The sequence below is a fragment of the Neolamprologus multifasciatus genome, chromosome 17 (assembly GCF_963576455.1).
Source record: "Neolamprologus multifasciatus chromosome 17, fNeoMul1.2, whole genome shotgun sequence".
NCBI classification, from domain to species: Eukaryota; Metazoa; Chordata; class Actinopteri; order Cichliformes; family Cichlidae; genus Neolamprologus; species Neolamprologus multifasciatus.
In genome coordinates, this window is record NC_140455.1 from 1,725,025 (window position 1) to 1,736,991 (window position 11,967).

At 43.1% G+C, this 11,967-nt stretch overlaps 1 protein-coding gene across 1 annotated transcript in view; it reads right to left on the bottom strand.

The window, feature by feature from the left end:
- The window catches only part of nav3 (neuron navigator 3), a 265,011-nt gene extending 253,492 nt beyond the window's left edge, over positions 1 to 11,519 (bottom strand). Inside the window, exon 1 of the mRNA XM_085138223.1 lies at positions 3,902 to 11,519. Within this exon, the coding sequence (XP_084994349.1) occupies positions 3,902 to 4,072 (171 nt within the window). The 5' untranslated portion in view covers positions 4,073 to 11,519. The remainder of the gene's footprint in view (positions 1 to 3,901) is intronic.
- Positions 11,520 to 11,967: the final 448 nt, after the last annotated feature.

The following is an 11,967-nucleotide window of genomic DNA, read 5'->3' on the forward strand; positions in this document are numbered from 1 at the left end:
TCCTTTGACAGTATCACAGTATCAGCTTAAAGCACTTGTTGCAGGCTGCTGAGTTTGCATCTTTTGCTGTGAAGTACAGCCAGACTTTTGACCGCTTCGCCTTGGGCATTTTTAATCTGTAGCTCTGCTCTAAAAGAACGTACGTACCTGGACCCGCCTACTATCCTCGGAAACGTAAAATGATTGGCTAGAATCTAAAGTGTGTGACATCTCAGGAAAAAAAAAAGCACCGAAATGTGCGCTGCTTTTCCAGCCATCATGGCACCGGATATCGGTACCCATCCCTAATCATGAGAGGGATGTACTGAAAAAGAAAAGAGGACAATCCAGAAGAAAGCGTTGATATAAAGAGAGAAAGAAAAATAAACAAGTCAATGAGGCTTTATAGTGCCAACAGAGTCACGTCAGACCAAGAGAGAGTCTGTTGGTGGAGGTTTACCGCTGTAACACTTGAGGGAGAGTGAGAAAAAGTGTTTGACAGACAAAGAGCAACAGTCAACGATCTGCTACCTTTAGAGCACTTAAGAAAGGCAATACGTCTGTGAGAGCAGGAGCAAAGAGAATAGTGCACAGAGAAAAGTCCAAAATGTGGTTTGCTTTGACTAGAAGCTATAAGTATACGGAGAACAAGGGAGAACTACACGCCTGGTTTTGGATGGTATATGCTATATATGATGTTCCACCAAAAACACTGATCTTTGTAAATCAAACAAATTATTTGGGTTGGCATCACACCCGGTCTTCTCTCAACTTTCAGACACTTCCTGTGATCCAACTTTTAGTGAGGTGTTACTTATTGATCTTTGGCGTTTATGGAGACAGTCGACCAGAGGATTAAGTGAGGGTAGGAATATATGACTGGAAAATGTGTAAATGGTGCAGGTGCTTCATAGTACTGCTCTCTCTCAGTAGCACACAGCTGTTGGGAACACGTCTCCACTTATCTGACCTGATAAAGAAATCAAAGGGGTAACTCAAGGTCAGACCGTTCCTCTTTTCCCTGCTACTCTTCATCTAAGGAGCGTCTCTCTCGTCAGTCTTTGCTAACTTTGCACTGTTGCCCATTGGGTGCTTTTCATTTGTTTCCACTAAATTTCTGAGGTTTTTATTAACATTACAAAGAATCTTCAGAAATCACGTTCCCGTCTTCGAGCCATGTAGTCCTGCACTCTGAATACTGCATTTCTCACTCATGATTTTTGTTTTCTCTCTTCCCTTCACAATTTCCATTCATGCATTTTCACTACCTTAAAATAGCAACGCTGCCCTGCTGCACACATTTTACGTTGTGCCTGAGGTTGCTAAGCTTCTATTTGGCATCCGCCCTTCATCTCCACTGCTAGCGCTGTCGCTGTCTGTGGTTGTTTGAGAAAAGAAACAACCTTGCAATCCGACTCACTGGCTCTCAGTGATTTCCTGAGACTGCATGATTGGGGTACAACCAGCTCATCAATCACCAAGCCTCAGTCAGAGACATTCCAGCTGTAAATATTAGGTGATTCAATATTACCATGCCCTCATTATCTGCTATTAGGCAAGGAGGGAACACGGAGATCCTGCCTCTGTGGCCTCCAAATCCTGTCTTAGTCCGAGATGAGGAAGTAATCACTCCAATACATCGACTGAACATTTTCAATACAAGTGAGCTAACCGCTAAACATTCACCACAATAAAAAGGAACACATAGTGGGTAAAGTAATTAAAGTTTGCCTAGTTGCTTTCAGCTGTTCCTACACCACTGTGAACAGCTCCGTACGAAAAATCTACATTTGCAGGATCATCGATTTAGACTGAGGCTTGCCCTCGATTCTGTTTGTTATGCTTAACGTTCCAAACATAAGGATCTGTGGGATATCATGTAAACAGCAGTAAACATATAAATCTGTGCAGTTTGAACTCTGTACCCCCCACAAAAAGCCACAGCCATCCTTAAAAAGAACCCAAAAACGTATCACAGAGATACCTGAGACACATGTTCTTTTAGTGTGCCAATCCAGTCACATTGTGCACCAAATGCTCCAGAGGTCAGTTACAGGATATGATAAACTCCTAGAAGATATGTAAAACAGTGTTCAGCAAACAGCTCAAATCACATGATCTGAACTGCGGTACAAGTCAAGTCAAGTCATCTTTATTTATATAGCACATTTAAAAGACATCAAGTGTCGGCCAAAGTGCTGAACAGAGGGATAATATAACAAAAGAATTAAAATAGAAAGAAAACTTAAAAAAAAGACATGTAATATCAAAGAGATCCGAAAGCCTTGGAAAATAAGTAGGTCTTGAGATTCGATTTAAAGACTTCCAAGGATGAAGAGAATTTTATGAACGAGGGGAGACTATTCCAGAGTCTCGGGGCGGCAATGGAGAAAGCCCTGTCACCTCTAGATTTGAGCTGGGAGCGTGGAACTGATAAAACCATCTGACTGGAGGAGCGCAGAGATCGAGTGGGTAAGTCCAGGCTAAGAAGATCTGAAATGTAACCTGGAGCCAAACCATGGAGGGCTTTAAAAACAAATAATAAATCCTTAAAATCAATTCTATGTTTAACTGGTAGCCAATGTAGAGATGCGAGTACCGGGGTAATATTCTCTCTCTTTCTAGTGCCCGTCAGGAGCCTTGTGGCTGCATTTTTAACAAGTTGCAGGCGTGAGTGACAAATGCCTAAATAGAGAGAGTTACAATAGTCAAGACGTGACCATATGAAAGCATGGATAACAGTTTCCAGGTCTTTAGATGACAGGATATTTTTGAGTTTAGAAATGCTCCTGAGTTGGAAAAAACTGCCACGAACAACTGAATTCATTTGCTTGTCCAGCTTGAGAGTGGAATCAAAAATGAAACCAAGATTTTTTACATGGGGATGTACAAGGAGCTAAGAAACCGAGTGCAGAAAAGAAATAGCTATAAAGATGATACACTACAGACTTGTACCTGGTTGGGTAAACACTTGGAATAACTTGAAAGAAAATGTTAGACTTTTGCAACACGATCTAGCCTGCAGTCAAAACACGCACACACAACATATTTAGAGGGTCGTTTGTTGCTCTGTAATGAGCTGTAATGAACCGTTGCTTTCCGAATGGAGTGTCCCTCACTCATCAATATTCGTTGCAAATGGTGAGGCTTCTTCACCCGCTATACGTGGATGCTGTAGAAAGACGGTTAATTTCATTTCCTGCTGCACTTCTGCTCAGCTACTGCACCACGTCTTCCAAACTCATGTGTATAACGCTGACCCAGAGTTGTTTTTTCAGTTTTGGCCTCAGTTTGAAAAAAGGATCTAACAGCAGAGGTTTGTGTTGATGCAGAGAATAGCTGCAGGATCAGTGCAGCGTGGAGTTAGAGATTAATAGGGTTAGAGATTAATACTACTGTGGTTTTACACACAAACAAACATGACCCATTATTCTCTGAAACTGCAGTGCACTTCCTTTCCAATAATATATCCACACATTCATGAGTAGACCTTGAGAACATATTGTTTATTTAATTGTATTATTATTTTTGGACATAGATCACAATAGGAAATTCGGTACTGGAAAGAGTGCAAAGCCATTTCCCTAGAACAGCAAAGTCAAGCAACGACTCATTCTCAAGCTAAAGGCAATCAAGTGTTCCAAGCAAAATACACTCATTCTCATTCATAGCGCTCTTGCATGCATTCCTGGGCAGTGATTTTCTGCAGATTGCATACAGCACAGCTCTAATTCCTAGTGCAATTACGTGGATTATAAAACACTTGCTTAAACTAGGAGAAACGACTTTAAAGCATTGCGAGACTCATCAGATCAGCATTTAGTTGACAAAATTGACTGGGAAAACCTCGAGCAGGCAGACGAGTAAAAACTCCTCCACGTTCTGCTTCTCGGAAGGCACATCCTGCCGTTTTGCAGCTTACCTGTTTTGCATGCAGATCTGCCTTAGAAGCCAAGTTAGGACTGGTACTTGGGGTCACAGGGGCGCTACGGCTACCCCTAACCAACATCGCGTGCACAGATGCCAGCCACCTCATGATGGTGCAGCACAAAGTTTTTGTCCTAGAAAAAGTGTCCAGCAGGTGATACGGCATTCAAGCAAAGAGGTGCATGGAGAAAACCGAGCTGAGAAATGTCCAAACACTGTGGCATCAAAGACTGTGACGAGGGGTGTGACCACTACCTCACATTCAACCCGTTCAGTCTTACTGATCCACACACACAGCATTACCCACTGACACAGATCCAACAGGAAAACAAGTACACACTTACAGTACATACAATGACACAAACACACACTAATCCAACATGTATGCATACAAATGGATGCTCATACACCCCTACCCCCCACGGCCCCTGTGCCACACAATCCTTCCCCCATTACTCTTCTGCCATCTGTCACTTTCCCCATTCCCCCCTGTCCTCCAGACACATTCGCTTAGCTAGATACTGGCCTTCAACACTAACACACACACACACACACGGAGCTCCCGCTGGGTTCCATGGCTATCAGATACAAACCAGCAATGGATTCCCACCAGAATTATGGAGACAATTAATCCAGCAGCTGAGAGATTGTATACTGTAAACTTACACTCAGACATGTAGGCAAAATACCTAACGCCAGTTTTGGTATAAATCTTGCCATGTTAAATTGTTGCGCTTGTGTGTATGGCTACAGTACTGTGCAAAAGTCTTCAGCCAGCCCCCACTTCTCTAGATTTTGCTCGGAAAATGTGCAGCAATGCATTGATATGTGAAAGCATAAATGGAAATGCAGCATTGAAACACAGTATTGAGCTTCAAAGTCAATTATTAGTATGATAACCTTTACTCTTCAACACAGCCTGAACTGCCCTAGGCAAGCTTTCTGGTAATTTCTTTAAGTAGTCTGTCTAAAGTAGTCCTGGCTTCCTGCAGGAGATTCAAGACCGTGATTCATTTCTTGTGTTAGAAGCCTTTTTTTATGCCTGAATGATTCACAGGTCAATATTAAGTGGCTTAACCAAGGTGGTCGTAGCTCAGGAAGTAAAGCAGATCATCTACTAATGAGGAAGGTGGTGGTTTGATGCCTGGCAGCTGCCAAATACTAACACCAAGTTGCTCTCCAAGGCATTCGTTGGAGTGTGAAAGTTAGATAGAAAACACTTAGACAAAGGGGGAAAAAAACATAAATGCTATGAGTGGAAGAATCTTTACAACAATGCTTTGTTATATAAAGCGCTTTGAGTGCCCAGGTGGAGTGTGAAAGCACTATATTGGGGCGACTGTGGCTGAGGGGGTTGGGAAGCGTATCTGTAACCGGAAGGTCGCCAGTTCGATCCCCGGGCTCTCTGTCCTGGTCGTTGTGTCCTTGGGCAAGATACTTTACCCTATCGCCTACTGGTGTTGGCCAGAGGGGCCGATGGTGCGATATGGCAGCCTCGCTTCTGTCAGTCTGCCCCAGGGCAGCTGTGGCTACAACCGTAGCTGCCTCCACCAGTGAGTGAATGAATAGTGGCATTGTAAAGTGCTTTGGGTGCCTTGAAAAGTGCTATATAAATCCAATCCATTATTATTATTATTATTATTATTATTATTATAATATAAGAACCAGTCCAATTAACATTAAAAAAAACATTCCTCCAAAAAACTGGACTGGAAATGAGTGAAAAATTCCAAATTCAGCCAATAACCAAAGAGACTTCAAAAACACCGGAGAGCTGTTAATAAAGTCAACTTTTTTAAAAATGGGAGAAAAAAAAAGTCTGGCTTATTAGAAGCAAAATATAAAGAAATGAGGAACGGTTCAAGACTTTTGCACAATGCTGTAATTCCTAAGTAGCGCTTCATAGGCAAACAAGAAGTTCAAGACTGTTACACTGAACGTTGTACTGCTGCGTTACCAAGCCACCTGCTGAAACCTCTGATGGATAAACTAGTGGAACAAAATGAAAAGCAGCAAAGTTGTGCCTTTGTTTCTTTTTGTTGACCCACTCTAATGTTTCCTGGTATGTCCTCCAAAAGTCAGCAGCTGGCAGAAAAATCTGAACATGCTCCCTTTTTTTGACGTGTGGACTTATTTAAGTCCATATGACTGGGCCTATATTAAAACAACCACAGGATCCCATAAGTCCTTTTTTAAAAGAGGACACTATGGATGAGTACAGCAGTGCATACTAGATTTAACAAGAAGATAATCCCCCAGAGGGCTTTAGAAAGCAGCTGGACAGTAGCATTCCTAAAAACTCCCCCAAGACAAAACATAGAGGGGAAAGTGTGTGATTGTTTGTAACCAACTGTAGATGTGTATTAGTGTGTGCGTCCTGCTCAGGCTCATGGCCGAGCTGGGAGAAACATGGCCATATGTGGTGACCAGGCAGCCGTCTCTGCTGGTCTCTGTGTGACTCTGGTGAGGATATGGCCAAAGCTTTGACTTAATTCACGTCTTAATCCCCTGTCTCAGCATGGCAGTGCATATGGCACGGTGTTGCTGGGGTGTGACGGAAACACTGCAATTGACTGCGCCTTCAAGTCTAAACTGTCATTTCAACAAAAGCGAGGATTGTGAAAGAGGAAGGAGAATTAATACATCGAAACAAACAAAGAGATCTGAAGTGACAAGCATAACCTACTTCTGAAGGCTGGTGTATCATGACTATATATGTGTACATGCATCTTTGTGTGTGTGTGTGCAAGAGTATGTGTGTGCATTTGTGTGTTTATGTGTCTATCTCCTAACAAGGAATTGCCTTTGGGGAGAGAGCTCTGTCTAATCTCAGACTATGAGACATTTTCAGTAACAAACACTGAATCATGCAAAACATGTCACCGAGCCAGAAAGCAGGCTCGTGTGATGTGCTCAGCTTTCATGCTTTAATGCATAATGAAACTTCCCTGTCACTCTAATGAGTTCAACATTATAGAGGAAAGGTTACAATTAAACCTCAAATAAAGCAAAATCCAACATCAGCTCTGACACGAACACAGCTGGAGGCAGAGTGACGTGTCAAGTGATGAGCTTGGTTTGGTGGATGGCAGACACGGGAAATAAAAGTAGGTTCAGTGTCAGTTTGATGTAGTATAAAAATGAAAAGGAGACCAGAGAGAAAGAGCACATGTTGCACATTTGTAAGAGTTAGGGGGCAAAAATTACAGCAAATGACACATTTGTGATTAAATGTTTTTTAACCGAGAAAAATGAAACCGATGTACAGGGTGGGCCATTTATATGGATACACCGCAATAACATGGGAATGGTTGGTGATATTAAAGTCCTGTTTGTGACACAAGAGTATATGTGAGGGGGCAAACTCCTCAAGATGGGTGGTGACCATGGTGGCCATTTAGAAGTCGGCCATCTTGGATACAACTTTTGTTTTTTCAATAGGAAGAGGGCCATGTGACACATCAAACTTATTGGTAATGTCACAGGAAAAACAATGGTGTGCTTGTTTTCAACGTAACTTTATTCTTTCATGAGTTATTTACAAGTTTCTGACCACTTATAAAATGTGTTCAATGTGCTGCCCATTGTGTTGGATTGTTAATGCAACCCTCTTCTCCCACTCTTCACACACTGATAGCAACACTGCAGGAGAAATGCCAGCACAGGCATCCAGTATCTGTAGTTTCAGGTGCTGCACATCTTGTATCTTCACACCATAGACAATTGCCTTCAGATGACCCCAAAGATAAAAGTCTAAGGGGGTCAGATCGGGAGACCTTGGGGGACATTCAACTGGCCCACGATGACCAATCCACTTTCCAGGAAACTGTTCATCTAGAAATGCTCGGACCTGGCACCCATAATGTGGTGGTGCACCATCTTGCTGGAAAAACTCAGGGAACGTGCCAGCTTCAGTGCATAAAGAGGGAAACACATCATCATGTAGCAATTTCAAATATCCAGTGGCCTTGAGGTTTCCATTGATGAAGAATGGACCCAAAAGTCAGCAGAAAAGCAACTACAACTGCAAACACTGTCATTGGGCTAATTTTCCAGTGTCATACGTAGCCAAGTCTAAATCAACATTGTGTTAAAATAGAAAAGATTTTTCTTCTGAAAATGCTGCAAGTCAGGGTCAAAGAATCTCCCTCTTTGCCTATTGTGAGATGGCACAGTGATAAGAGAAGGCAATCAATGCGGCAACTGGACATGCAACATGACAAAAGCAATGGGGACACATTCCTCGTGCTCGCAGTTGATATAATATATCAGAACAGCCGAGGAGACGTGCTGCAATTCAAAACTGAAATTAAAGTTCTACTTACTTATCTGAAGAGCTGATTCTATATGCTTTCCAAATCAAAGAAGCTTCGGTTCCTAAAAACGAACAGCCTGCAGCTAAATTCTTTCTATAACAGACCCAAAACCACATTTCATCTTTACAAAAACACATTATCAACCACCACAAAGTTGGACTACAGAACAGAAAGCCACATCTTTAGGTCCAAACTTATAAACATCAAACTTCAGTGTAAACCACACTCCCTGCCACAACAGGGGTTGGAAGAGGAAATGATACTATGGTAAGTGCAGATGCAAACAACAAAAAATTAACTGTACTCTTACTGTTTTGGTCACACTTTAATGTGTTGCCAATGAAGCCAATTTTAATTGACTTGAGAGAGAACGAGGCAGAGAGAGAAGTGGGAGGGATAAAAGGTGGAGTAACAAACATTCGAACAGCAAGCGTTGGAAGTCTTCCACATTCCTTCCTGCTCCTACATCCCTCCCACGTTTTTAGCACTCGGTCCGTGCTGAAATGCCCCAGTTGATATGACTCCTTTCATCCAGCTCCAAGCGACCCAGGAGAAAATCAAAAGGGCTGTAAATGTCTCAGCGTGCGAATGGCATTAAAACCAATTCCCTGAAGACAGAAAAGGGCTTTTCCAAAGGGAACAAGAGCGCCCAACTCCACTTTAGGACACTACATCACTGCATGGGGTAGCAAGTTTGCATCTCAGTATCCATCTTACTAAAAATGTGATTTAAAAACTGATACAAAACCTTTTTAAAACACTACCAAAACTACCAAAAAGTAACACTGATTCAGCTACATTTGTACTGGACATCTGGATATTTGCCTTTACCGTTCCAGCCCTTTACATTTTATCCATCTATTCCTCCAACAGGGATCAAAAAGCACACATATCTAAACACTCTTTTTTTTCTTTTTCTTCTTTTTGATTGTCAGTTATATCAAAGTTAGAGCTGTATTACTCTGCATCCGTGCCCCGTCTCTCTTCTTGTGAGGTCCCTGTTTCCTTGTCCTTGTCTCCTTTGTTGTGGCTGCTTTTGCTGTTAATGTATTGTGGTACGGTCACACTGGCTGTGTTAGTACGATACATAACTTAAAACTATGCCGTGACATAATAAACTTTGAAGCACACCGAACAGGCTGCATAGGAATAAACTGTGTGAAACGCTGTTGTGAGGCACTGTAAAACCATCAAACTCCCACTCGGGGTCCGTCAGTGATTTCAAGGAGACGCTGGGCCAGTTACACCTATGAAGGGTAAATCAAGCGTGCCACCTCAATTAAAGTGCACGCGGTCACAGTGTCCACATGTTTACAGTGTATATTTACGGCTAAAACGGGGTAATAAACAACCCTCGGCTTACTGAGCAGCGTGACAGGCTGACAGTCACGCAGCACAGGTGGGATTAATTCAAGAATGACAGAGTGGGGTCAGGAGGGGTCACTGCTGCACATAAATATTGATATCGTGAAATCAAAGGCTCTAACTTTAAAAAAGAAAGTGACCTTACTGAGACAACTTCATTTATAGTGAGAATACTGGTGTAGCTGCAGTGCAGTACAGCTTGGCTGGAGTTTGGGAAGGCCTCTCTTATCCTCTGCCAACGGATCCAGGGGCCAGAGGGGACTTGAGACATTTTTGGAGGGTTTTTTTCCCCCTACCAGCAGCTTTTTTGGAATGAGGCAGATGTAAACAATTACTGAGCAAAACGCTCATGATGGGAAGGAAGCAGACGAGGGATTAGCTGAGTTTCATCCCCAGTTTTGGTATTATTTGACGCACAGGCAAAAGCCCTGTTTTTGTTTTTTTGTTGTTCTTTTCAGCAAGAGGGAACGGACTAACTTCATACAGTCTCCTCGGTGATGGAGGACTGCAGGAAGTGGCTCAGTCAGAGCAGAACAGACAGAATCAGTGGTTTCGCTTCACCCGCGGGATTGCGTCAAAGAGAACCGAGAACTTCAGTGAGAATATTGTGGATGGAAAACTGGGAATTTAAAGAAAAATACAGAACTCCAAAGACAGGTCTGCTGATGTGAGTCAATATTTGATAAGACAAACTAAAAAAGCAGGAGAGGAAGAGAGAAACGTGTTCTGTAGAGTTGTGACCTTCTGTGATGAATATTTTAATAACCTTGAAATATCCATAATATTCATAAAATTCATTTAGCGTCACACCTTTAGGATCAGGCCTGTTTCCAGCAGGTTGCCAGTTAAACTAACAAAACAGTGTGGTTGTACATAGGAGCTCACTGTTTTATACTCTTGGTCAACAGTCCCTGAATAGACAGATGTTATAAAAATACAAAAAAAACACTGATTTCTTTCATCTCCTTAAGTGGTTGCTGAGCGCGACGCGCGCTCGGAATAGATTTTGGGTAACGACTCCCCACGCTGCCTGAATAATTCATCTCAACTTCTTTAGCATCAGGCTGGGAAGTTTCTGCCAAAAATAAAATCTCTAGTAAACATGAGCTCTCTCATGTGTGTGTGCTTAAAAAAAGAGAATAAGAGACCATTACAGGGTAGAACTGCTGCCTGGCATTTTGGCTGCGCGATGCCTAGTTTATGGCACGAAGGAGGTCACAAGGTACATCCGTGGAGAGGAGGCATTTCAAGCGTGCTCCTGAAATGGACCAGCGCTGTAATTTTTGTACTCTAGGCATGACGTGACACGGGTTTCAAATGTTTTAAAGAGATCAATGGAAAAAGCCAGAATCGTCAGCATTTACTTTTTTTTTTAATTGTTTATTTTATTTTCACTTGCTAAATATGGGACAGACTTGACTGGGGAAAAGAAAGAGGGAAAGAAAAACAGCGGGGACGAGGGACGGGGATAAAGGGCAAAAAACAACAACAAAATAAGCAGCAAAAAATACAAATATCGATCACCTGTTGAGAAAGAAAAAAGAGAAAACAAGCAGAAGAAAGAAAAAAAGAGCAACATAATAAACAACGTCACGATGATATATGGGAATATAACAGTAAATACTAAATATTAAACATTATTGTGCAGCACGTAAGATCGACAGCACACAGTGTGCTTTGAGGTAGCAGCCAAAAAGGGTGTAGTTTGTGTGTGTGAGCACCCGTGTGTACACCTGTGAGCATGAGCGTGCTTGTTTTTAAAAGGTTCCTTCCTGTAATGATCTGCTAGAGGGTGTGGGGGGGCCACAGCCCCGTCCTCCAGGGCATGAAGCAGGTATGGAGGAGATCAAAACTCCAGACATCCAGAGGCCCCCAGAACACAAGAGACCAAGGAAGACCAACAGAGGGGCAGCCGTGCCACTGTCCCAGAAAGAGCACGCAGCCAGCTGTGCCAGTGTGACCAAGCCCCAGGCCGAGAGGCCGAGGGCCCCCCACCCCCGAAGTGGCCCGAGCGAGCCCCAGGCTCCAGGCCCCGACAAGCAGCCACCAAGGAGTGAGCTGGTGTGTACCTGGACGCCCACCCCTGGACACAAAGAACCACCAAGGCACCGATGTCTGAGGGCGTCTGCCACTGGCAGGGGAAGTGGTGGGGGAGATAGGCCTCCAAACCTTGGAGGGCCTGAGATGTTCCCAGAGAGGTGGCGTCTGATACCCAACCTGACATATAGACACAGACAAACAGGCACACACAGATACAAACATCCATTCCCACCCTCATGCTCTCATATGCAATTACTCAACACTCACCCAACGTGGAGACAGACATAGAGAGACACTGTACACACAATCACACTCGCCAAGCGTACTCTAGGTACCCTTG